Below are 26,628 nucleotides of genomic sequence, written 5' to 3' on the forward strand. Positions count from 1 at the left end.
CTGTGACTATATACCATCCCCCCCCGGCTTTTTGGAGTCCCCTGGTTTACAATTCTTTGGCACTGGACATGACACAACTTCCCCCAAATGGAATTCGTAGATTGATATCTCTGGGTATTAGTGGGTTCATGCATGTGTCATTTCTAGTGTATGTTGCATTAGCAGATGAGGAAATGAAGAGGAGCCTCAGCTCTTCATGAACTTCTCTTGTTCCAGTTGTTTGAGCTATCTGCCTGAAAGATCAGAATAGTAAGGCATTCATATAGTTTATGCCTCCTTGTATATTATACAACTGTTTGGCCCACAGGATGACAGGTCAGATAATGTACCTTGTTGGTCCATGTATGGCTGTTTTAAACCACCTAGAGTGGTCCATTTGGAGGCAGCAAAATGCCATTAACTCAGTAGATAGGTAGAAGACATTATCTTTACCAAACTTTCCATAATTATATAGAGCAGTATATTTACTTAAAACAAAGGTATCTGCAGAAAATTGTACCCAGGTTTCACTTAAACTGCATAGGAACATTGAAGTCACTATAAAAGGTGTCCCTGTTTCTGTAGAGCAAGGGAGGCAAGTGATTAATTTCTTAATATTCACCATAATATTTCCTTTAACCTTTTAGTATAGATAATTCTAAAGCAACTAGGCTTGCTGAGTAATCATTGAAGCTTTTTCACTACTCATCCGAGCAGCTTCTTCAGTTCAACTGAATTGGAACTGAAGAAGCCTTCTCGATGAGTAGTGAAACGTCTTCAATGATTACTCAGCAAGTCAAGTTGTTTTAGAATTACCTATATTAGATATACCATGACCTGGCTGCCACTCTGGGCCAAGTCAGCGGCTATTGGCAAACATATGATATCAATTGTAAATGAGGGAATATCTTGTTGAACAATGACAACATTGAGTTTTGGATGTGGCCCTCCCCTGATACATCTGTTATCCAATTTTGTGCCCAGGCGTGACCCTGATTCATAGAAATTAAATGTGCTACAACAAGACAATGTATCTGTCTCCAAACACACCACAAGTTTATTAACTAATGAGCACTGAATTGTTTATTCTGCACAGTTGTGTTTTACAGGGTAGGTACAGCTCTAAATTAGGTATGCAATTCTACTAATGTGTTGCCCAAAAGGCAGGCAATAAAACAGGACAGAGCCATCTGCTACCCACAGAGTTGTGTGCTAATGCCCTATTTACAAAAGATGCTCCTATTTATAAAAGAGGCCCACCTATGCACTTTGTAAATAAATTCACTAAATGCAGTAAAAAAACATCTGGTCTTATTATTTATATCACTTTGTCTCTCACCATTATGCTTAACCCCTCCCCCACAAAAGTTATGCGTTCTGTGCTACCAATACATGGCTTAGTCTGTAGATTATGTACATGTCCAGTTTTAATTGGATGGAGTGACAACTCTAGTAGAGGTGTTAATAATGCTCTTATTATTTCCTTTAAAAGGTCAGAATGCCAACTTTGTATAACACATTTGAATGTTACAGTATCACTTGAGCTCATTCACTTTACAATAACGTTTTACTGAAATATGCAACTAAAAAACAAAAATGTACCAAGTTTTAATGTGTTGCTCTGTATAACTTACCTGGGTATTAATTGTTTATTTTCAAATGTACAGCAAAACACCCCCAATGTTGCAGGTAAGGGTAACAAATCAAAGGAGGTGCTTTCTTGTGCTCTAGGTCTCCCCAACTCTTAGCATTAACAACAGCTCTCCTACAATTGACACACATAATGGCCACTGAATTCCACACAATGGCAATGTTGACTGAACACTGTGAAATATGTGTTAATTCCCCTTAATAATGTATTTTCTTAATTTCTAAAAAAAAAAAAGGCATTCCACCAGTCATGCCCCAACCACCAGTATAATAACAAAAGGAAGAAACAAGACTTAATTTTGCAATTACTGTTTCTTTAATGCCTTGTCTTTCAAATCTCAGAACTCTATCATAAAACAGATAATAAATTACAGATTAATACATTCAATTTTTTAATTAACTGTTTACAGCCAGAGGCACAAAATATATTTCCAAAACTCTCTTTATGGAAGAAGTAACTTAGGACTTAATATTATCTAATGCCCTTCATATACATAACATGTAAATGCAAATGGCAATGTAGTGGCCACATTGGGTGTAAGTCATCATTAGGCCACCAGCTTTGATTGATGGTGTTGCCAAACTACATATGGACATCCCAGGCCTGCTGGGCAATAAGGCCAAAATAAAGCAGCGGATGCATGCATCCATACATCTAAGTAATTCGCAAATATATGCACTCAGGAATTTATTAATCGATCTGAGACAGACTAGGCAGTACTACAGAAAAATATGATGTCAAACAAACATGTGGTCATAGGTTTCTTTCAGCAAGCAGGTGCCTACATGGTGGTCATATTATACATATAAGTAATGTATGTCAATGTATAGTTATACTGAACCTGACCTTACATGTTCTAGTTTGGAATTGGGCTGGGATATATTTTCAGCATAGAAGCATATTTAGCCAAGAACAGTGAAATCATTTCGAAGCACACTGGAAGCCTCAGCAATTCTGCAATTGATAGCTAAAAAGTCAAAAGTACAAGCTGAATACGGAAGAATACGGAGTTAAGGAACAGTAATACTTACAAGAGAAATAGTGACTTTGTAGAAAGCAAGATGAATGGCAGATGAGGAAACTTTTAGGGTGTACATTTTCTAAATTATTTACAGAATACATTTTTGGTCAGTTCATTTAACCACTAGATCATTATTGCTTGTTCATCTACCATCACATCAATCAAATAAGCAAAAGCTTGTAATTAATCTAATAATGATCTTTTGATCAAAATAAAGTCTATCCATAAATGTAGGATACGACTTATGCATTTAGAGGCAATATGCAAGCAACATCTGGCCACTGTCTATTCAGAATGGCCACATAATTGCATTTGAAAATACCAATTATGAATTCTGAAAACAATATAAATATATCTGCAACTATATTGAGCTATATCGGGAGAGGAAGTCGTATGTAGCACCAACTTGCCTTAAGAAATACAAATATGTAGAGAAGTACAGATACGGGGTGCAGATTAATCTTTTCCTGTATACTTCACTGAACATTGACAGGGTAGGTGAAGCTAAAATATACTTCTTTTAATTGGCATGTTTTTTCTCCCGTTTAAGGTAACATGGACATCGATATCCTCCATGCTTTATAATACTGAAGAAGATCTCACACAGGCTAAGATTGGTAGTAATCTTCCATCTTAATTGTGAAAGTCTTGCCATAACAATCTGTTACGTGCACATGCTCTGTCTTCATTTTCATTAGCAGCCAGCCAGAATTCTGAGATAATTTCCTCATTACAGGATGCCTGCAAAGAACACAGCAGTAAAACAAAAACCTCATCTGGTAGAAAATAGTTGTCTCTAACATCTCTGGCAAATATACTAGCATTAGGTATTGAAAGGCACCATTTTATTTTTGCAGCAGTATTATGGGTGTTCAAGGTGTGCAATGTGTTTGATGTGGTATGCACAATTATAATAGACTTAAAGGGATACCGTCATGGGAAAAAAACTTTTTTCAAAATGAATCAGTTAAAAGTGCTGCTCCAGCAGAATTCTGCACTGAAATCCATTCCTCAAAAGAGCAAACAGATTTTCTTATATTCAATTTTGAAACGTGTCAGAGGCAGTCACAGTAATGTCAGAGCATTTGCAATGCTCCTGCCCCCCCCCCATTATATACAGTGTATTGAACCCACCTTGAATGAGCAACCTACAGTAGACTTACTTTTGACATGGTGAATGGAGATGGGTACATTGTAAATAAGCACCAAGAAATACATGATCTTAGTTCCCACAGATAACTGGATTCACACTTACTTGCATCACTGCCACCACCAATAATTAATTTCTGATTGTATTTACAACTTCTACAGAGATTTTCCACCATATGCATAGTTCAAAAACCTCTCTGCAACACCTTATATTAGCACTTCACCATATGAACAGAGAGCTGACAACTAGGAATATGAGAGGGAGAAAAACTGGATTGCTGGCTCCTTACAGAATGTGTACATTCCTCAATACCTCTTTCTGCTCTTGGTACTTACCCAGTTTGCTTTCATTTTCTTCCACTTCTTACCAGTCAGCTGCAATCATACTATTTGATTTCTTTTTTCCTTTTTCTGCTGTATAGTTTCCCCCATGTACTAATATTCCATATATCACCCCTTTGCATATTTTTATAGCGCTTATCTCCATTTCCTGTTTTACCACTACTTTTAAGCTTGGAATAACTTTGCAGAAATACAATATAGAGGTAAAGCATACTTAAAGAGAACTAAAAATGGTTAAAAATGATATATTTTACAGACTGGACTTATTGCACCAGTCTAAAGTTTCAGCTTGTCAATAGCAGCAATGATTGAGAACTCCAAACTTGTGATCCAAAATTGAAGAAGGAAAAGTAACTCCAGCAGAATTACTGCAAATAAACAAATTTGGGTACAATATCCATTATCAAGTGTACCCAAAACATGTCATGTTTGCCACCACTATATATACACACACTCACAACATATTGTGTGCAGTCCCTAAGCTCAGTAAGTGAGTCGGGGGGGGGGGGGGTCACTGACTCTGTAAATTGTTCTAAATTATTACAAAGTTGACACATCTCATTTCTTCTTGATATTTTTCTGATGGTATAATGGACTCATATCAACAAAACGGTTGCAAAGAGGGCAGACCAAACATGGAGTAGTTTCCCCGTTACGCTCAAGAAATGGAATCCATAGGTTGTAATTAAAACAAAGGGCAAAACCTATGTTCTGCAAAAGTCCTATTCATTGAACTCCTGTTCATAATTAGGTAATTTTCCTCTCAAGTTCTGTAAGCCAGGTTTCTAGGTTGTCTTCTAAACCATATGTACCATTGTCTATATTACAAGATATAATTCTCAGCAGCATTAGAGAATGTGTCAGCTATAATACCTGCTTAGGAATGTATAATTTAATATACCACACTGAAACAGTGTAAGCCCACACTCTTCATTGTTAAAATGTAAATTATACACTGGGGCAGGATCAGTATTACCTGGAAAACAATGCTTTTTTTGCAAAGTCTGCTTCTTCTGGCGGCACAATTACCATCTGGCCTGTCAGGGTCAGGGCCGCAGTTTGAGGATCATGCTCTTCAGTGATGCTCCTTCATTGAGTAGAAAAACAGCAAACAGAGCTCTTATATACTATAATTGTAGATAGGAAAGAGAAATAAAGAGCTTAGCCTTACCTGACTAAATGGCATTAAGCTTATTTGCCATTAGTTATCATTGATTTTATAGCTTTGCCAGAGGTTCCCTATGTCTTGGCTTGTGCCCTCATTTATTGGTTTAATTTGCCATTTCATTTTATGCAAACAATCTGGACCAAAAATAACAATCCGTTTATATTCTAGTGAATCATTGGGTAAGGTATATGCTGTTGACATCAACCTAACACAGTGCTGTGCAACTACTACATGTACTGGGCCGTTTGTCATTCCACATGTTCAAAGGTTGGATTATATTGAAATATTCAAATACACACATTCAAATAACTAGGGAGCCTTTGAATAGGCTTAAAATTCCCTTGGGTGGCCATATTTGCCAAACAGGACTCCAGTTAGACAACCATGACTTAGTATACTGATGCATCCCAGTAAGACTATTGTTAAAGGTGGGGAGAAAGGTGTCTCTTTCACATTGGTGTATCAAAGTTTTCTGACAAACATCTAAGTAGAATAATACATACTTGCACAAGTCAGCATCCGGATCAGAGAATGTCAGCGAGGCTACTGGATTTTTTAGCAAATCAGAGATAAAGCTGGCCTTTTGGTTGGCATAAATATAAGGGTCACCTGTACCATTATCCATTGGGCCATCACTGGTGAGTAGAACATGTCCAAAGGGTACTCCTGCAATCTGGTAAAGATCAGCTGGTTAAATAATGTGGCACATCAAACTCATACAAAACAAAAGGCATATGTTAATTACCAGAATTAAATTAAAGTAAAATCTTTTCAATAACCACAATTACACTGAAACATTATGGATTTATAAAAAAAAAATGTATTCCATTGAGAAGCTTCATTTCTTCATTAAGTAAAGCTTCTTAAACATAGGCCAATACTGTAAACATTTATAGGATTATATAATAAAATGCACTTAGTTTGCCCAGGTGCAGTAGCCCATATCAACCAACCAGCAGGTAGCATTTACTGGTCACTGGTTTAAAAGCAAACATCTTATTGGATGCTATGGGTTACTGCTCCTGGCAAAACAGTGCCTTTTATTACATTTGGGGGTTAGTATTTTAGCATTATGATGGGGCAGAGAAGATGAAGAAAAAAAAGTGGAAGATTTCTGTTTAATGTTAGATTCCTTTGTTGCATTGGCTTTGTGGGATGATGGAAAGGTATTGTATTTAAAGGGAATACAGCAAAGACATGTCTTCTGCTCATAACAGTAATTGTTCTTTGACATTGCTGACAAGATTGGCTCATGGCCCTACAAATACTGGAACCAAAATGCTCCCTGCACTATTGCGCTTTATGGCATGGCTACTATATCCCCCCCCCCAGTGATAGGAAAGAAACAAAAGCAGTAAGATGATACCCAGTTTAAAGTTAATGCAAGATTCTACTTAATAACCTAGAAACAGCAAAAGTCATCAACGAAGACATCAAATAAGAAGGACTGAACATGATTTTTAATTTATGTATGGTTCCTTGCACTACAAGACTCACAGACAGAGTGGATACTCCTGACATATAATATTCAGTACAGGTACTTTTATTTTATGGCAGCTTGTCTATTCATCAGCAAAGAAAGCTGAACATATAAAGCAAAGAATTCGGTTAATGCCACACTGTGTAATTAAAAATGTAATAATTATCTTAGCACTAAATATATATAATTAATACATTACACTTACCTATAAACTGCATGAATTTACTATATGCTTTATAGTAAACAAGACAATTACATTCATGTTTCTGAGAACCAAAAACGGTCTGCAACTGTTACGTGGGACATTTAACCCCAAAGAATGACAAGTCCCAAAGAAGGGGCATGCTTGTTTACTTGTGAGTTATCGATTTGGGAATGTGTCATTCAACAGGTAAGGAGACTCAAAGCTGAAATAACCTCAGTAAATGACTGAAAGCACTGCCTGTGTGTTGCTGAGGTTCAAATGGATATGGTGAGTTCAGTATTTCAATGAATGCAGCTGGTCTGTACATAAGTTTATGGGGCCCCATAGATTCAGATGGAAAGTAAATGACCTCCATTGTACTAAACTAGGGTATTGAGATATTCTGCAAATTAACGGCTGGATGGCAAGCAAACCCAGAACTCTCATTTCTTGGAAGAGACTGCAGTGGTGGGTGTATTGTATAGGGAATGATGGTGTCAGAACAGTTATATATCTCATTGAGCTGCAGTTGAACTACAACCTTTTAATCTCAAGCCACAGCTGGAGGACTGCATGTTGCACATCTTTTGCTCATTTAAATGCCATATGTGTATTTCCCCAGCCCTAATCCTGGCTCCTAAATACACTTACCGACTCCTGTGTGGACATTGTGGCTAGGAAACCCCATTTGCTGTGGTGTGCAAGGACCCTGGCATTCTTGGCCATTTTCTGATGGAGGGCCATTGCTGCTTGAGATGGGGGAGAGGGGCTCTCTGTGGCCACATTACTTTCTCTCTTGTATGAGAACATTCTGGAGGAAGAAGAGATCTGCTTGGATCTGTCTGACGCAGGCCTGGACTTCATGTCTCTGCTTTCCTCTTTGAAAGAGGCTGGGTAGCTTTGTTTCCATATGCTGATGGTATCCTCCAGCAGGGCTGGCAGCACATCTTCTGTGGAAGAACTGTCCAGTTCCTCCTCCACCTCGTTGGTTACGGACCAAGACACCGAGTTAACAATGACATAGCTGTGGGAACAGGGCAGCCAGACGCAGGCGAACGCCCAGAGCAAGCAGACAAGGGCAGCTGATCCGCTGGGAAAGAAGTACACAGACATTTTGAGGCTGCCATAGGATGCTGGAATCTGCATTTCGATAGTCGAGCAGAAGCCCAGACAGTATTTGTCGTTTTACAGTGCTCCGAGCGCCCTCTTGTGATACAAAGCGGTATTTGATTTTGCCTCGGCTATAGATCATTTCCCCGAATGTGTGTTTAGCGGATTAGAACATTCCACGAATATTCCATTTGTACTCAATCACTAAAGACACTTTGGAATTATACATTTAGTGAGGATGGGGAAATAAGTAAATTCATTCATTCACAAGAACACATGCGTTCAGCCAGGGGCGCTATAGCTACAGAGGAAGCAGACCCTGAGTCTGCAGATGGCCCAGGAGATTTAGGGGCCATGTGAGGCCCTAATTAATGAAGAAATAAAGTCACGTGCACACCTGAGCCCTTCAATGTACACAGACCCTGGGAAGCAGGCCTGGACTGGAAGTCAAAATATGCCCTGCCATTCCAAGTACACAGAGGCCCACTACCAGCCCACTATATGGTAACTGTCTGTGGAACCATACAGCAGCACCTCTGGCATTTGCCAGAACCCACAGATTGCCAGTCCGGGCCTGGTGGAAAGACGGCACTTCCACACCTGATACAGGAAAATAAATAGGTACCGGCACTCGAGGCAATTCAAACGGGACAAGCCCACATTGGGCATATCAGGCGCCCCTAGGCCTGCTGCCGTTCGTCACCCCTTTCTCCTCCCCTTCATTTGTGCACATGCACACATTTTCTTCATCAGGTTGGGGGCACTGGGGATTGGAACATGTGAAATTTAAAAAAACGATTCTATCTCATGATCAGCCCCAGAGCTTCCAAACAAATGCGGGTGTGGTTAGACTTCATGCCGCCCCCTAAAATCCTGCCGCCCTAGGCCCGGGCCTTGGTGGCGTTCCTACAAATCCGGGCCTGACTGTAAAACAGACAGTTATTGGGGAGTTTTGAGTTATTTAGCTTTTTATTCAACAGCTCCCCAGTTTGCAATTTCAGCAATCTGGTTGCTAGGGTCCAAATTAACCTAGCACTCATGCATTGATTTGAATTTGAGCCAGGAATATGAATAGGAGAGGGCCTGAATAGAATGATGAGTAATAAAAAGTAGCAATAACAATACATTTTTAGCTTTCTAGAGAATTTTTTTTAGATGGGGCTCAGTGCTGGAAAGAGTCAGAAGAAAAGGGAAAATAATTTTTTTAAAAAACTATAAAAAATAATGAATATCAATTGAAAAGTTGCTTAGAATTAGCCATTCTACATAGTAAAAAGTTGTTCTGTTTTACCAATACATATTAAAATAGCTCATTAATTAGGGCGATTCAAACAGGGGACAAGCCCCTTGCGTGTTTATTTGCGTCACAATGTTTTGGGGGCGTTTCCCCTTCGTCAACAGGGGACAAGCCCCTTGCGTGTTTATTTGTTTCACAACAATTTGGGGGCATTCCCCCTACATTACCTGAAGAAGGGGGAACGCCCCCGAAACTTTGTGATGCAAATAAACACGCAAGGGGCTTGTCCCCTGTTTGAATCGCCCTAATTAATGAGCTATTTTAATATGTATTGGTAAAACAGAACAACTTTTGCATATTTGGGGGCCTTACATTTTTACATGAATCACCACAGCAGTTGTATTGGGAATCATTAAGCAGCACAGGTGCATCTGCTCTTTCATTTGTGTGTACAAAAGACCATTCCACATAAGGTTATAAAGTCCATTGCAGTTCAGCCAGATCCTTACAGATTGCCCTGTTAACCACAGCATTATAAGGAGAACATTTTATTGCACCTGAGCCACCTGCCTTATGCAAATGATGCGTCTTGTTCATGTTATTAAAAGGGCAGAAAGATAATACAGGAAGGAAGTAGTATACACAGGGCAGCATGCAGCCTTTATTAATATGAGCTCATGGAACAGGACTTGTGCTAAACTTACACTAAACTACACTTAAACTAGCACTTTAAAAAATAAACAGGTTTCTGGTTCTGCTGAGCAGGGGAGCAGAAGTTAAAGGGGTTATTCACCTTTAAGTTAACTTTTACAATGTAGAATGGCTAATTCTAAGCAACTTTTCAATTGATATTCATTATTTTTTATAGTTTTTTAAAAAAATTATTTTCCCTTTTCTTCTGACTCTTTCCAGCACTGACCCCCATCTAAAAAACAAATTCTCTAGAAAGCTAAAAATGTATTGTTATTGATACTTTTTATTACTCATCATTCTATTCAGGCCCTCTCCTATTCATATTCCTGGCTCAAATTCAAATCAATGCATGATTGCTAGGTTAATTTGGACCCTAGCAACCAGATTGCTGAAATTGCAAACTGGGGAGCTGTTGAATAAAAAGCAAAATAACTCAAAACTCCCCAATAACTGTCTGTTTTACAGTCAGGCCCGGATTTGTAGGAATGCCACCAAGGCCCGGGCCTATGGCGGCAGAATTTTAGGGGGCGGCATGAAGTCTAACCACACCCGCATTTGTTTGGAAGCTCTGGGGCTGATCATGAGATAGAATCGTTTTTTTAAATTTCACATGTTCCAATCCACAGTGCCCCCAACCTGATGATGAAAATGTGTGCATGTGCACAAATGAAGGGGAGGAGAAAGGGGTGACGAACGGCAGCAGGCCTAGGGGCGCCCGATATGTAAATCTGGCCCTGTATACAGTAACCAGCTTAATACCATGCAAGTGCCTTACCGGGTCAGAAAATACACACATTAGTGTTTTCTGTCCAAAATCTGTCCACCACTACCTTGCACCTGGCATAAGTAAAGTTAATGGGAAATATAAGGCAGCACTTTCATTTCTGTAGAAATTCCTGTGTTAACATGGTCGGACTAGGCCTGCGGGACACCGGGTAAAAACCTAGTGGACTCTGGCCCAGACCTACATCCGCAGGTGCCATGGGGCAACTCTGGGGAGGGCGGCTCAGGGCGCTAGGCAGATACCGCTCGTGCCTGTCCATCCCTAGTTCTGGGCCTTCTGTATCGCCCGAGGCAGCAGGCCATAGAAGCAAGGGAGCTATTATCACTACATAACCTTTAGAATTCCCTGGGTCAGTTACATCACTCTGGGGAGTTCTTGTGGAGCAGATTCTGTTTTTAAGCCTATATTTTACACACATACAATACATATACTTAGGGCACTACTTATGGAATATAACAAACTTTTAAAGGGCCAGTAATATCAAAAAAATAAAAGGGTTTTATTTGCAATAAATATATTTCTTTTGTTACCCAGCAATGGTAAAAATGTTATGTTTGCTTCAGAAACACTACTACAGTTGGACAAAAAGGTACATGTTTACACAACAGACTGTGTAGATTATACTGGGTGTTGTTTTACACAGAAGCAGGGGTGTAACTACAGAGGAGCTGCAGGGGGCCCAGGAGGTATAGGGGCCCATGAGGCCCTAATTCATATACAATGCCTATAAATATTGGTAAAACAAGTCAACTTCTAGGCATTTTGGGGGCCTGGAAAATAATTGGCTGTGGGGCCCAGTACCATAGAGTTATGCCACTGCACAGAAGGATAAACAAAGGTCAAATGCCATACATAACTCTCTAAATAACCATCACCTTTTTTACATTACTGGTCCTTTAAACTCAACAATTTGCCTTGAAAAGCAAATCTTGTTAGAACCCATGATGTCCAGCGTTTGTATGCTCATTTCCTTCTACGTTTGAACTCTGTATAATTCAGATTTAAAAGTTGGAGTTGGCTAATAAATAAATGTATCATATGCAGCACCCCTAATAATAGACAATGTCAAACTGGGGGTTCTGGGACCCACCGGGGCTGCTTCTTCAGTGGCCCCCACACCCTCCCTGGTCCCCCACCCGCAATCCCCCCGGAACCCTGCCCCAGCCGCCACTGCAATGGTCCCGTGTTAAAAAAATGGGACAAAATGTATTCAAAGACACATTGCATTGGCACAGTTTTGTAAGTCCTTCATGCTTATCTTATATAGAAAACAATAAAGCTCTGTATTCACTGCTTTTCCTTTGGAGCCCTACTAAATTTTCATCACTGAACCTTACGCTGATTTCTAAAGGTTCTCTGTAGATCGTCTGTCTGCCATTGATTTAGCAACAACTACCTGACACTCTAGAACAGTGCTGTCCAACTTCTGTGGTACCGAGGGCCAAAATTTTTCCTATGTGGTGGAGGGCCGATAATAGAAGTCAGTGTTGGCCACTCCCCCTTTTAATTGAGAGTCCAATTAGGGCATTAGGTAGAGGCCCTGGCCCAGCCACTCGCCAGTAATATACAATTTGAAAAAGATTGATGCCAATACCTTGTCTGCTACAAATGGGGGTTCCCAATCTTTATTCCATGGTGCTCATGACACTTCACAGTGATCAAACATTTCAGGACCGCATGTCCCTTCCTCACTGACTTCCTCACTCCCCCTTTTAAACCACACCCACTGTAAACCACATCCATATCCATATTAACAGTGGTAGCACACCAAAAAACCAAATGGTTGGTGCACACTGCACGGAAATCCCTCATCACTCATATGTGAAAAATTAGAGTCATGTTAACACATACCCTTAAATCCATATGCCTCATCCTCCCCTGTGGATAATACAACAACCCCCCAACACATGATTAAACACATTAGGGGCCCTAACAACAATTTCCAAATGCTAACAAACCCCTAACAGGCTTACATTCCACAGGTAGCGTAGGGCAAGCAGAGAATGGCACACACAAGCAGCACTGGGCAAGCAGAGGATGGCACACACAAGCAGCACTGGACAAGCAGAGAATGGCACACCCAAGCAGCACTGGGCAAGCAGAGAATGGCACACACAAGCAGCACCGGGCAAGCAGAAAATGGCACAAACAGGCAGCACTGGGCAAGCAGAGAACGGCACACACAAGCAGCACTGAGTAAGCAGGGAATGGCACACACAAGCAGCACTGGGCAAGCAGAGAATGGCACACAGAAGCAGCACTGAGTAAGCAGAGAATGGCACACACAAGCAGCATTGGGCAAGCAGAGAATGACACACAGAAGCAGCACTGAGTAAGCAGAGAATGGCACACACAAGCAGCACTGAGTAAGCAGAGAATGGCACACACAAGCAGCACTGGGCAAGCAGAGAATGGCACACAGAAGCAGCACTGGCAAACAGAGAATGGCACACACAAGCAGCACTGAGTAAGCAGAGAATGGCACACACAGGCAGCACTGAGTAATCAGGGAATGGCACACATAAGCAGCACTGGGCAAGCAGAGAATGGCACACAGAAGCAGCACTGAGTAAGCAGAGAATGGCACATACAAGCAGCATTGGGCAAGCAGAGAATGGCACACACAAGCAGCACTGAGTAAGCAGAGAATGGCACACACAAGCAGCACTGAGTAAGCAGAGAATGGCACACACAAGCAGCACTGAGTAAGCAGAGAATGGCACACACAAGCAGCACTGGCCAAACAGAGAATGGCACACACAAGCAGCACTGAGTAAGCAGAGAATGGCACACACAAGCAGCACTGGGCAAACAGAGAATGGCACACACAAGCAGCACTGCGTAAGCAGAGAATGGAACACACAGGCAGCACTGAGTAAGCAGAGAATGGCACACACAGGCAGCAATGAGTAAGCAGAGAATGGCACACACAGGGAGGGAAGGCAGAACAGAGCAGGAGACAGGGAAACCTATCATTCAAATATGTACTACATACAGTGACACAGTGCTGGTGCCCTATTAGCATTTTGAAGAAGGTGTGAACAATGTGGGCAGTTTCAGTCTGGATCTCAAGTGTGAACAGTACAGGCTTTAAGGATATAAACATTAGAGGTGTCACAAGTGTGAACAATACAGGAGGATCACAGGTGTGAACAATACAGGGGATTAAAGTCTGAAATTGAGGTTTAAACAATGCAAGGGTCAGTAAATCTCTATAGTGATACCTTTTAATGTTTACATATTGTAAGCAGACACAGCAAGTGGGGGGCCATGGAAGGGGGTCGCGGGCCACATGCGGCCCGTGGGCCGCCAGTTGGACAGCCCTGCTCTAGAGGGAAAACGAAATTCTGGGTTCAGGAAAACTGTTATTCATTACTTATGATAGCATGTGATCTCCTATCCAGAAACCCATAATGCAGAAGGATAATCCAGAAAAATAATCTACATTTTAAAAAATTATTTCTATAATAATAAACAGTGCCTTGTACTTGATGGTAACTAAGATGCTTGAATCTATACTGGTGGCAAAACCACCCCATTGGGATTATTTCATGTTTAAATGTTTCTTAGTAAAACCCCAGGTCCCAAGCATTCCACATAATACATACATGTAGCAGCCAAAGCTGACAACACTATTTTGAATGGTAGTAGACACATTATAATAAACTTCCAATTTCCCAGGTGCCCACCCTTAACACTTCAATAAATAATACATTTGAGTGGCAGACTCCTCGTTTAATTATCTTAAAGAACATATACATGTTTCTCACTTTTTTTTTATTGTTTTGTCTTTAGTTTCAATTTACCTTTCTATTAAAAGTAAATTGATGCCAATACAGTGGGCTCCTTACCCAGTGACAAAAAAGAAAAACTTACACTCGCACACCCTGGCCGTCCGAAACGTTGCATCCGCAAATAAACGAGCAAGGTCAAATCCTGCTAGAATTATCCATGTTGTGCTGGTGTGTCTTGTATCTACACTCCTTACCCAGTGCCCAGCCCTGACAGGTTGCATTGCTCCAAATGCATTACAAGAGTACTGTTGCCATGATAAAATGACACTCCTGATGCAGTAAAAGATAGTTAGGGGTTTCACCTGGTTCACATTATACTGATCTAGCTGAAAAACATGATGCCAATATCATTAAAGGGCTGACAGAGCACTCTTGCTGGGAGAAACAAGTGTTTTTTAAAAGAATGCCCCCTGCCTGTGCTAGGCTGCCTGCACCAGGTGCCCTTTAAAGGAAAAATATGCCTGCTACAATCTTTTTAAAATGAGGTCATTCAACTGAACCTATGTATCTTTTAGTAGTGATCCCCAACCAGTGGCTTGTGAGCTACTAGGATGTTGCTTCCAGTGGCTTCAAAACAGGTGCTTTTTTTGAAGTCCTGGCTTGGAGGCAAGTTTTGGAGGCAAATGTACTGCCAAACAGAACCTCCTGTAGGCAGCTAGTTCACATTTATTTGGCAACCTCAGGAACGGATATCATTCTTGTGTGGTTCCTCAACTCTTTAGGGTAGGACTACACTGACGTTTTTGGTGCGATCCAACTGGCTGCGACGGAAATAAGGTAAGTGAATGCATTGTCGGATGAAGCTGCAGCGTTGATCCGACGCAACGCGACTGATGGATGCAGCCGACAGTCGTGTCACGTCGGATCAACGATGCGACTTCATCCGACAATGCATTCACTTACCTTATTTCTGTTGCATGCGATTTGTCACATGCGTTTTGTCGCAGCACGTTGGATCACGCCGAAAACGTCCATGTAGTCATACCCTTTTGAATGTGGCTCATGGGTAAAAAAATTTTGGAGACGCCCACCTTGTAGGATATAGCACAATTATTATTTATATATTTTTATATAGGAGTAGTTTGTCAATATATATATTCAATTTTCTTCATGGTTCTAACCCACAACAGCTAAACAGATGTTTGCTTTCATTAATCATCCTAATATGGAGCAGCCAAATCTAAAATCATTTTTTTCCAAAATCTCCATTCCTGGGCAACCTGTACATCATGATAAACTTGATATTCTTTTAATATTTATGTGTGTGTGTGTGGTTGAGCTTAAGGTAAATGACATTTTGAGTAAAATACTGCATTTGGAGCTTTTTAACAATTAGAAAACAATATTTTCATATTTCAATATTTAACAAATTTTCAGTTTATTACTCACTCACAGGATGTGAACCCTTGAAGGGGGAATACACCAATAGTCATTAGAATCACAGCTGATGGAAAATGATAATGAAGGAAGGTCCCTGCATTTGTGAATCAGATTATTTTGCAATTGCTCACACACAAGGTACAGTATTTATCACTAGGATTATATGAAGACAGCTGCTAATGGTGTGAGTTTGGATTATATTGGGGTGTAATTTAACCCCTCAGGAGCTATTGCAATTCATATTATTATACGATTATGCAACACAAGGATAAATATGGGATGTAGGGCCCATTTACTTAGCTCGAGTGAAGGAATAGAATAAAAAAAACTTCGAATTTCAAATGTTTTTTTTGGCTACTTCGACCGTAGAATTGGCTACTTCCACCTTTGACTTCGAATCGAACGATTAAAACTAAAAATCGTTCGAATATTCGACCATTCGATAGTCGAAGTACTGTCTCTTTAAAAAAAACTTCGACCCCCTACTTCGTCACCTAAAACCTACTGAAACTCAATGTTAGCCTATGGGGAAGGTCCCCATAGGCTTTCTAAGGTTTTTTTTGGTCGCAGAAAAATAATTCGATCGATTGATTAAAATGCTTTGAATCGTTCGATCGAACTAATTGCAGGAGATACTTCGAATTCGATATTCGAAGTCGAAAGGATTTACCTTCGGCAGTCGAATATTGAGGGTTAATTAACCCTCGATATTCGACCCTATGTAAATCTGCCCCGTAGTGTTAAGACCACTATATAATCTAAAAGTATAGTGGCTCACACATACAAGGGAAGTATTCATTAAATTCAAAGGATTTTATTTTGAGGGTCGAATTTGAGGGTTTATTAACCCTCGAAATTTGACCCTTGATAAATCGCCCCCGGAGTGTATACGTATACATATATTGTCCATTATCCAGAAAGCTCTGAATTATGAGACAGCCATCTCTCATACACTCCTTTATAAGCAAATGTTTTTTTTGTTTTATTTTTAAAGATTTCGTGTTTTTCTGTAATGATAAAACAGTAGTAGTAGCAAAACAATTTAGCTGGTTTATTTTATTTAATTGGTTTTAGTAGACTTAAGTTATGGTGATGATAAGTTATGATAACCCCCTTATCTGGAAAACCCTAGGTCTCAAGCATTCTGAATATAGATTAACATTAACAAACATATATATGTGTATATATATAATTTTTTTATATTGTCTTTTTAATGTTTATGCATAATTGTATAGGACTGCTTACCCAGGAGTGCCCCGTAGTTCAAATTATTTTCTTTCTCCAGTTTGCTAGCTGCTGGGGGCGCCCAGGGCATGGCCAATGCTGAATACATTTCACTGAGATGTTTGGGGGTGAATGCTACCTGTTAGGGGTATGTTATCTTGAGGACATTTAGAGCCTGCAGAAGGGAAGAACATTCAGTTGAAGAGGCTGGGGGGGGGGGCTAAGAGATTTTGCTGTATGAAAGAAGAGAAAAGTGTTAAGGCTCCTTCTGACAGAAGCAGAACCAAGAACATGATACACTATATTCTCTCCATGGCAGGGGCACCTGCTTCTTTCTATAAATTGCTTCTCGGAAAAATGTGTGCAATCTTTTCTTTCATCCCAGCATACATCACCCTTATTTAAGATTCAATAACCAGAGCTAGTTATTCATAGGCGACAGAGAGTGCATACCCAGCATGCACTGGAACACATGAGTCAAACTTTCCATTACAGAAGACACATTTAGTAACAATAAAACTACAAATTATGAAAAAATCTGCATCAGTAAAAATCTAGTGGTTTATTACGTGGAAAGTGTATTCCTTTGGAGCTTTCTAAATCTAAATTATTTATAACTGCAATCAAGAGTAAGCCTATTTTCATTATATTGATTCCTGCACTTGTGGTTCTCCATATATTATCTAAGTAGCCAGAGCACTTAGCCTAGGTGTTGATTTCCTTGTCCCACTTACATTTCTAGCATAGTTTTATTCAATTACCTTTACACATTAGCTTAAGTTTTACTGTGGGTATTGTGTGGGCTGAGGGTAGGCACTGCATGTGGGCTATATGATCAGCTGTTTATGGATGGAAAGATAGGCTCCTTCCTCTTGTTTGACTCCTTCACCAACCTTAGATAACATCATTTCCTTCCAGTTTTATGGAGGCATTGGGTAGCTGAACAGGTTGAGGATAAAGCTGTAATGGTCTGAATGGGTAAAAATTTGAGTTGCATGCCTGTGGGTGAATGTATCCAAAGAGCTATCTGGAGAAGTTAGTCATTCAAATCTGTCCCTTCCCCAGTGAAGCTCTTAATCTAATTTTCCTATCAAACTCACTGATGCACTTGCCCACACATACAAGCTATGGTCAGTGTTAAGAGAAGCCAATGTGGCACACCAAGGAACCTCCAACCATTTTGACCATTTTATATAAAATCATAGATAATCATTAATCCTACTCTCAAATTAGTATATTGGATCATCAACATACATATGTTCCTACGGCTTATTATTCTCAAGGTAAAAAGCATTTTGTGTGCCAAACTCCTTGCAAAGACCAGCTTGCTTCATGTTCTCATAGCTCATTAATCACGAGCAATTGGATCATGTGCATTTTTCTTTTTGTATTGTCCCTTTTTATTATTTCCTCTTTTCAATTAAGAAAAGGCAAGAAAGGACAAGAAAGCCTGGGATAAATTTGATTTGACAAATTATATGACATAAAGCCACTTTGACACTTCCTGGTGCCAACAGGCCTATGCCAAGTATAAGATCCCTATGCAGCCATGACTTACCTTTCCTCTAACATTTGCAATCACACTTTACATATAAAATTCCTCATAAAATAGGAGGATGGCTGTGTCAGATGAGAATGTAAAGTAAGCAAGAGTTGCTCGTTATTCTCTAAATTAAGTGGCTGCTGGCTACTCAGAACAATAAGAGGTGACCATACAATTATTCGTACCTCCAGGTTGAGAAAAAAAAATCCTGTCAGTTATGGACCACAGTGTGTTGTGCAGGTCCATGGCCAATGGTATTTCACTGATTTAGATGCTGATGCGATCAGTGGCCAATTTGCCAAATGTTCAAATTTGACTGACCCATCAGATGGGCTGGCAAATGTGGTAAAGATTTGTTGATCTGTACAGGTTACCTGGATCTTCTAATGTATGACCAGTAATAATCTTGCTTAAGCTGCCATTACCTCAGGCTATCCAACCTTCATTATTACCTCATAGTATGTTGCAATGCTCTAGTAAGCAGGTTCATGATCTGGCAGCTTAGGGTTTATGTTTAGTAATAAAACAGTCCAGGTATTGCATTAGCAGCAGCAGCACTTTTTTATAGCTATACAGAGAGATTCCATAACACTATGCCAGCAGAGTTTTTTCTCTGTAGTATGTGTTGCTTAAGAAAACTGTAAGGTTTACTGGTCCTTTAATTATTAAAGGGGAACTATTGCTAAAATTAAAATTTAATAAAAGCTCCCTCATACTGAAGTAGGAAACTTTCTAAATACAATCAATTAAAATTCTGCATTGTTTCTGAAATAATCAAGTTTATATTCACTATTCCTCTCTCAGCATCTGTTTCTCTTCTTTCTGTCTTCATGCAGCAGTTGGGTGTCAGATAGTCATTGAGAGTTAGATCCAATATATCTTATATGGGGGGATCCTTTCTTAGTAGATGAATTAGAGATCACTCAAATAACTAATTCTAGTACAAACTAAATCTAACAAAATAACTGCCTTTTGCACAAATCCTGCATGTAGAGAGACATGCTGTTTGGTGATTTTAATAGAGTGAGCTCTAATACATCTTCTAGCCAAAAGGTGCCCCCCCCATAAGATATATTGGATCTAACTGTCAATGAATATCTGACACCCAAAGCCTGTTTGAAGACAGAATGAGGAGAAACAGATGCTGAGAGAGAATTAGTGAACATAAACTTACAGAATTTTTAATTGATTGTATTTAAAAAGTTTCCTATTTCAGTATGATGAAGCTAATATTACATTTTCATTCGCGATAGTTCCCCTTTAACATTGACCGTGTCTGTTTGTATCTGCACTGACCTACTAGGAAATGAAAAAATGCTTTGGGCTATGATATCACATTAATCATGCTATAATGCATACCCTTTCTCCATCTTTCTTAGTCTTTCTTATCGAAAAGAAAACAAATTATTTCACCATTAGATCATCAGAGGTAGCTTCAGATTTTCCAAAACAGAATTATCATTCCTCCTTTATCAGTCATCATCCTTAGAAGTCTCCATAATCATTAAGAATGTAATTTACCCCTTCTTCAAAATGCTCTGTTACAGGCAAAAAGGGGTCATTTACAACCCACTGGGAAGTGTGCAAAGTGCAAAAAAATAGATGCAATACTATAGAAAAATTGCTGCAGGCCATCTAACTTACGTCTATAGCAAGTAAGGAGAGAACTGGACTACGCCCCCCAGACTGTGCACCTCTGGCACCCCTTAGTGTTCTTATAATCTTTCCAGGGGAATCATAAATTACCCCCTAAAGTCTCTCTTATTCTTAAATTAGGTCTATTCTTAATCTTTTCCATTCAGGGTCATAACTTGGAATTATAAAATACATGATAAGCAAATGTCAAAAATATGAAGGGAATGACCTCTTTTGGCTACCTAGAAGATCATATATAAAGTAGAATGAGCGTTACTTTATGGTGTAAATTTTGTCTGGACAACAGAGTATCCAGCTGCTGCATATAAATAACAGTGTAATCAAGGTTATTGACCTGCAGATGGAGTATATCAAAGGATGCATCCAGAGAGTGATGCCAACTGAAGGAACAACTAACAAAACTGAAACTGTAAATTTATTTTGTAAGCCAACTCTCAAATGCCCTGAATGAATGAATCTGAATACATCTGTCTTCTGAACAAGTTTTTCATTTTCCACTAGAGGTCCCTAGTAGTATGTAGACAGCAGCTGCATCATTGATCAGTGTCACATAGCCCAGTGAGATTAATAGCTCATCTTGTATCTTTTAAAGTCATTATTTTCTACATGATGTCACTTTTATTGTCACCATGCTGGTTATCCTCTAACATATGAAACATTTAGGGCAGTTGTTAGTAACCATTAATTAGGGTCATGCATGAAAATAATTTATTTAATCACTCGTCAAACACATTTTATAAATACCTGCATTGAAAAAAAAAGAATAAACGAACGAAATTACAAAATTTCATAAACAATTAGCAAAATAGCATAATAATATCGGCTTCCTTTAGCAATATCGATGTTTTAATCTTTCATCATGACCCACTGAAATAATACATTTGCATTTCATCCCTGGGTTACATAATTTGTGACCTCTTAGGGTAGGACTACACAGACGTTTTCGGCATTATCCTACGCGTTGCGACAAAACGCATGCGACAAATCACATGCGACGGAAATAAGGTAAGTGAATGCATTGGCGGATGAAGTCGCAGCGCTGATCAGACGCGACACGACTGATGCAGACGCTGCACGCTGCGTCTGCATCCGATAGTCGTGTCGCATTGGATCAACGCTGCAACTTCAGCCAACATTTTTACCTCTATTCTTATTTCCATCGCATGCAATTTGTCTCATGCGTTTTGTCCGATCGCGCCGAAAACATCTGTGTAGTTCTATCCTTACTGGCAGGTGTCATAAAGAGCTGAATAAAGTCTGCTAAGATCTTGTTTTGTTTGTTTCTTTATACAATGGTCATTACTATCGATAAAGAAACTAGATAAACCTGTTGTACAATTTAGCCTCTCAGAGCAATCCTCTATGCTATATCCCTTCAGATACACCGTAATATTTTAATGGTCAATTGTTGGGTTACTGGGTACATATAAAGCTTCTTAATACTTGTTAGAATGATACCCTGGTATAAGGTTGTCACCTCACCCCTTTAAACCCGAACACAAATGAAATACACAGCCTGTTTAAGGGGATTAGGTGGCAACCAGTATTAAGAAGCTTTATATGTACCCAGTAACCCAACAATTGACCATTAAAATATTACGGTGTGTCTGAAGGGATATAGCATGGAGGATTGCTCTGAGAAGCCAAATTGTATAACAGGGTTTTAGCTCGTTTTACAACAATCAAAAATATGTTAGAATTTGGGAACCCAAAAAGGTGACATTGACAGGAGGATATTGTCAGAATGTCTGTAATAAGGTTCATCTAAGTGGGCCTATGCTTACTGTATAACCAGGTTACAGTGGTGCTTTATAGGAATTAGCAAGGTATGGATTAATTAAATATGTCATAGAGATTACATTGTTCTATCATAGTTCTTTAAACTGCTAGTAGGGTGGCTTTAATGACAATGCAATGCAACCTGTTATCCAGAATGCTCAGGACCTGGGGGTTTTTGGATAACAGATCATTTGTTAATTTGTATCTCCATACCTTTAGTCTACTATAAAATTATTTTTGTAAACATTAATTAAACCCAATAGCATTGCTTTACTTCCAATAAAGATTAATTGTATCTTGTAATGCTTTTCCATGCTTGCCTGTGATGTTAAATGGGTTTTCACATATTTTTAGTATTACAAAAAAAGGAAATCATTTTCAAAATGTTAATTATTTGATTGAAATGGGGTCTATGGGACATGGCCATCCTGTAGTTGCGAGATTTCTGGATTATGGGTTTCCAGATAACAGATCCCATACCTGTATAGCTAAGGCAGAGGCCAATCATATCTTGAACATATGGCAAACCATTGTTAGTGCTTGTGAAAATTTTTTTCTTTAAGAACAGTATTATTAAGATGAACATGACTTTTCTGTTGTATGAGGCTGGCTTTTGTTAAATGGAAGTGTGTGTGTATACTGTACATTACAATTTACAAGAAAAGAAGAAATCTGCACTCATAAGTCTTTTGTGATGAAAAAATGGGTTTGTTCAACGTTTCGGCTCTTAGACTCGGCCGTCATCAGGAAGGGGCTCGAGTCTAAGGTTGAATAAACCCATTTTTTTCATCACAAAAGACCTATGAGTGTGGATTTCTTTGCTCTATTGATATTGATATATGTTCCAGCACCTAGACATTTCCATTGTTTTCTGAGTGCACCTATCGAGTAGTTTGTTTATATATATTTATATATATATATATATATATATATATATATATATATATATATATATATATATATACACACACAAAAATTCAAGAAGATCCGCACTCACAGGTCTTATTCATATAAATAAAAAATTTTATATTGCAAATCTTACAGCCTAACGTTTCGGCCTCCTCAGAGGCCTTTCTCAAAGCACCGAAACGTTAGGCTGTAAGGTTTGCAATAAAAACATTTTTATTTATATGAATAAGACCTGTGAGTGCGGATCTTCTTGGATTTTTGTGGATAATATTTTTGATACTGCACCCAGGCATATGAACTTTTCATTCAAGAGTGCCGGCTTTCCGTGGTGTTGTGTGTGTATATATATATATATATATATATATATATATATATATATATATATATATATATATATATAATACACAAAAGCTACAAATATCCTGTCAATTATTTCCTTATAAATGGTGACTACTGATGTCATCAGTTATAAACGGTGAGTAGTGATGTCATTTTTGTCACATGACTCACTAAATCTTGTGTATTAAAATGAATAAAGTACCCCTTGTTGGAAAATATGAGGATATTAGAAGTAACCTTAGGAGTTCTTTGACCTGTATAAAAGCACAGGTTTATACAGGTTCCTTGACCTGTATAAAAGCACAACCTAAATCTTGTGTATTAAAATGAATAAAGTACCCCTGTTGGAAAATATGATGATATTAGAAGTAACCACGGAGTTCCTTGATCTGTATAAAAGCACTCGGCCTGGTCATGGAACTCCTTGTGACTTATAATATCCTTATATTTTACAATAGGGGGTACTTTATTCACATATAGGCTGAACATATCTGCTAGTAATAATTTTTCATTGTTGCATCAGCTAGTTTGTGATCAAGAACTGACACAGCTTCAGCTCCCAAATATCTTGGATTACAGCTTCAACTCCCAAATTATATTGCAGCCTGCAGATCAAAAACCTGTCTATATTAGGAATTACATTTTACTTTAAAGTAAAGGTGTCAAAAAGCATTAAACTCAACCAGTGATTGATAAAAAAAAAAAGACAACTAGTTCCTATGAAGAATGTCAAATCTGCTGCTATATAAGCATGTCATGCATAACGGTAGCAGGTACAGATGGCATATTTATGATACTTTTCCACTGGAACAAATTGTCCAAGAATGAAAACTGAAAGGCTTGTTACTCTTCAAGAATTATATTCCAGGAATATGTTTCACTGATTTCTAAAAATGCATTTATATCATACATATAGATAGGTTTATAAAAAAAAACGGTGTGTTTTGATGCAGACTGATCTCTATTGAATGGTTTATTTGGCCTATGTAGGCCCAAGGAGTTAATAGCTTCCCAGATGCAGCAGCATTCAAACCCCAGGATTAGAGAAACATTCAAGGTTCAGATTTCATATTAGATGGTAAAAAAAAAGACGGAAAGGAAAAGGAGAAACATCTGTTTGTCTGTTGATTAGATTACCAACTGTTCTCAGATCCTTTTGTAGCAGACTTATTTCAACTTTTGGAGGTGAAAGGATTGATGTCAGTTTGCTGTTGAATTCAGAATTGAAGCACCGCAAATGCTTAATGATCGCACATTTCTCTGGAATAAAGCAAATATTTAACCCTTCAGTTGCCAAGCGCGGTTGCATGGTAGAATCTACTTTTCCGATTTCATGACAACAGTACACATTTTTTTATGAAATATAGGGGCATGTTTATCTCTGGAGATGTCGTCCACTGCAACCAATCAGCAATTCGGTTTAAACAGTCTCCTACAAGTTAGAAAACAAAAATCAGATTTATCTCCAATGTTAGTAAATATGCCCTCTAGTATAGCCTGATATTAAAAACAATTATTCAACCCCTCCCCCGCCATTTATTGCTTACCTTGCTTCCCTCTTGCAGTCACAATTGGAGGCTGGGTGGGGCATTTGACTGGGTTTCCAGGGCCCACCAGGTCTGCAACCACAAGACCACCCTTGCAGCATCTAGGGCACCTTCTACCGTCTGCCCTCGATCTCACCCTTCTATCTGCTTGCATCACATCAGTTTTAGCTCAACTAACAATCAGAGGGAGCGGCAAGGGAGGGTCCGCAGTGCCATGGGGAGCAGAACTGGGTCGGCTGGGCCTGTGAATGACATTGCCCCCCTCCTGGTTTTTCTCCTGGTGTCCCGCCAGACCACCATTCTGAGCTCCCACAGGCAGAGTATGGCACACATACGTAGCATAAAGAAGGGCAGTCACAGGCAGCGTAGAGCAGGAGACAGGGAAGGGCAAGTTTATACTGATAAACACTGATAAATATCACTGGTGATGTTGCCCATAACAACCAATCAGATCTTTGTTTTCCAACTTTTTAGTGACTATTAAAATCGAACTGCTCATTGGTTACCATGGGCAACATCGCCAGTGATATTTATCTCCAGTGTTAATAAACAGTTAAGCCACAAATGTATTTATTAATACTGGAGTCAAACATCACTAGGCACAACATCACTGGTGTTGTTTATCTTCAGCGTTAATAAATATGCCACAAAATATGTACTGTACAGGTATGAGACCTGTTATCCAGAATGCTCGGGAGCAACAGGATGGGTTTCCTTCCAGGATTAATCATATCTTAGCTTGGATCGAGTACAAAGTACTGTTTTTAATAAAAGGAGAATTTATCAAGTTGTGTGTAAATTTACGCAGATTTGCCACCATTATTTTACATTGCTTCTGGCGGAAGTCACTCTAAGAAAAAATTTGTAAAAATGTATGCTCTTTTGTTACGTCTTTTTTTTATATGGTGAAGATGAGTGGTGTATTATCCTGCTGTTTTTACACAGCATAATAAATATGCCCCCAAATGTCCCACAATCATGCCTAGGCTCATGTTGTATGGTCATCTATCCTGACAATGGGAGCCTATGCAAGGTTGAGCTTTATGACAGTAAAAATGGTTCCGAAGATTTCTTCAACATTTCTGAACAGTGATTTCCGTCACTGCTAGTGTCTGCTATAGGCAGGCTGTTTCCCATGCTCTTATATGGGAAGCAATGAAGGATGATTAAGGGTGTTTTGATTGCCACAGGTCTCCTGAGGTGCACTTCAGCTGTCAAAACACTCCATGTGTCATTATATTGACTGCAGCTGAGCAAATCTTTTTAGAAAAGTGTTCCTATTGATGCTGGATAACCCTGGAGCTACTACCATCTTGGAGTAGCTCCAGGGTTCCCATGGTGGGTTGTGTCAGCAGGTGCACCAGACTTGCACCCAGCGAATTGTACGTAAATTTAATAACTTTTACTATGGAAATCTTTGATACAATTTACACAGAATCCAATCCAATTGTTGGAGATGCAACTCTGTGCTTGCCCACAATGACCTTGAAATGGTAGGAAAATGTTGCATTGACGCATGGTGAATAGGATCCAAAATTGACCATTACACACTATACTTGTAGTCAGGGCTGGTCCTATCAAATGTGGGGCCCAATTGGGACCATGTTGGCGGGGCCCCTAGACAAAGTGTTGCTGGCTACTGACACACCAAGTATTTAG

General features: G+C 39.2%; 1 protein-coding gene across 1 annotated transcript; it reads right to left on the reverse strand.

Moving 5' to 3' along the window:
- Positions 1 to 1,922: 1,922 nt before the first annotated feature.
- On the reverse strand, positions 1,923 to 8,385 carry creg2.L (cellular repressor of E1A stimulated genes 2 L homeolog). Its single transcript, XM_018247065.2, has 4 exons — positions 7,626 to 8,385; positions 5,814 to 5,983; positions 5,119 to 5,229; positions 1,923 to 3,392 (listed from the first exon to the last, which is right to left on the reverse strand). Exons 1-4 carry the CDS (start codon positions 8,118 to 8,120, stop codon positions 3,260 to 3,262), a joined length of 909 nt encoding a protein of 302 aa, XP_018102554.1. The 5' UTR covers positions 8,121 to 8,385; the 3' UTR covers positions 1,923 to 3,259.
- Between the last annotated feature and the right edge of the window lie 18,243 nt (positions 8,386 to 26,628).

Source organism: Xenopus laevis, chromosome 2L (assembly GCF_017654675.1).
Source record: "Xenopus laevis strain J_2021 chromosome 2L, Xenopus_laevis_v10.1, whole genome shotgun sequence".
Lineage (NCBI taxonomy): Eukaryota > Metazoa > Chordata > Amphibia > Anura > Pipidae > Xenopus > Xenopus laevis.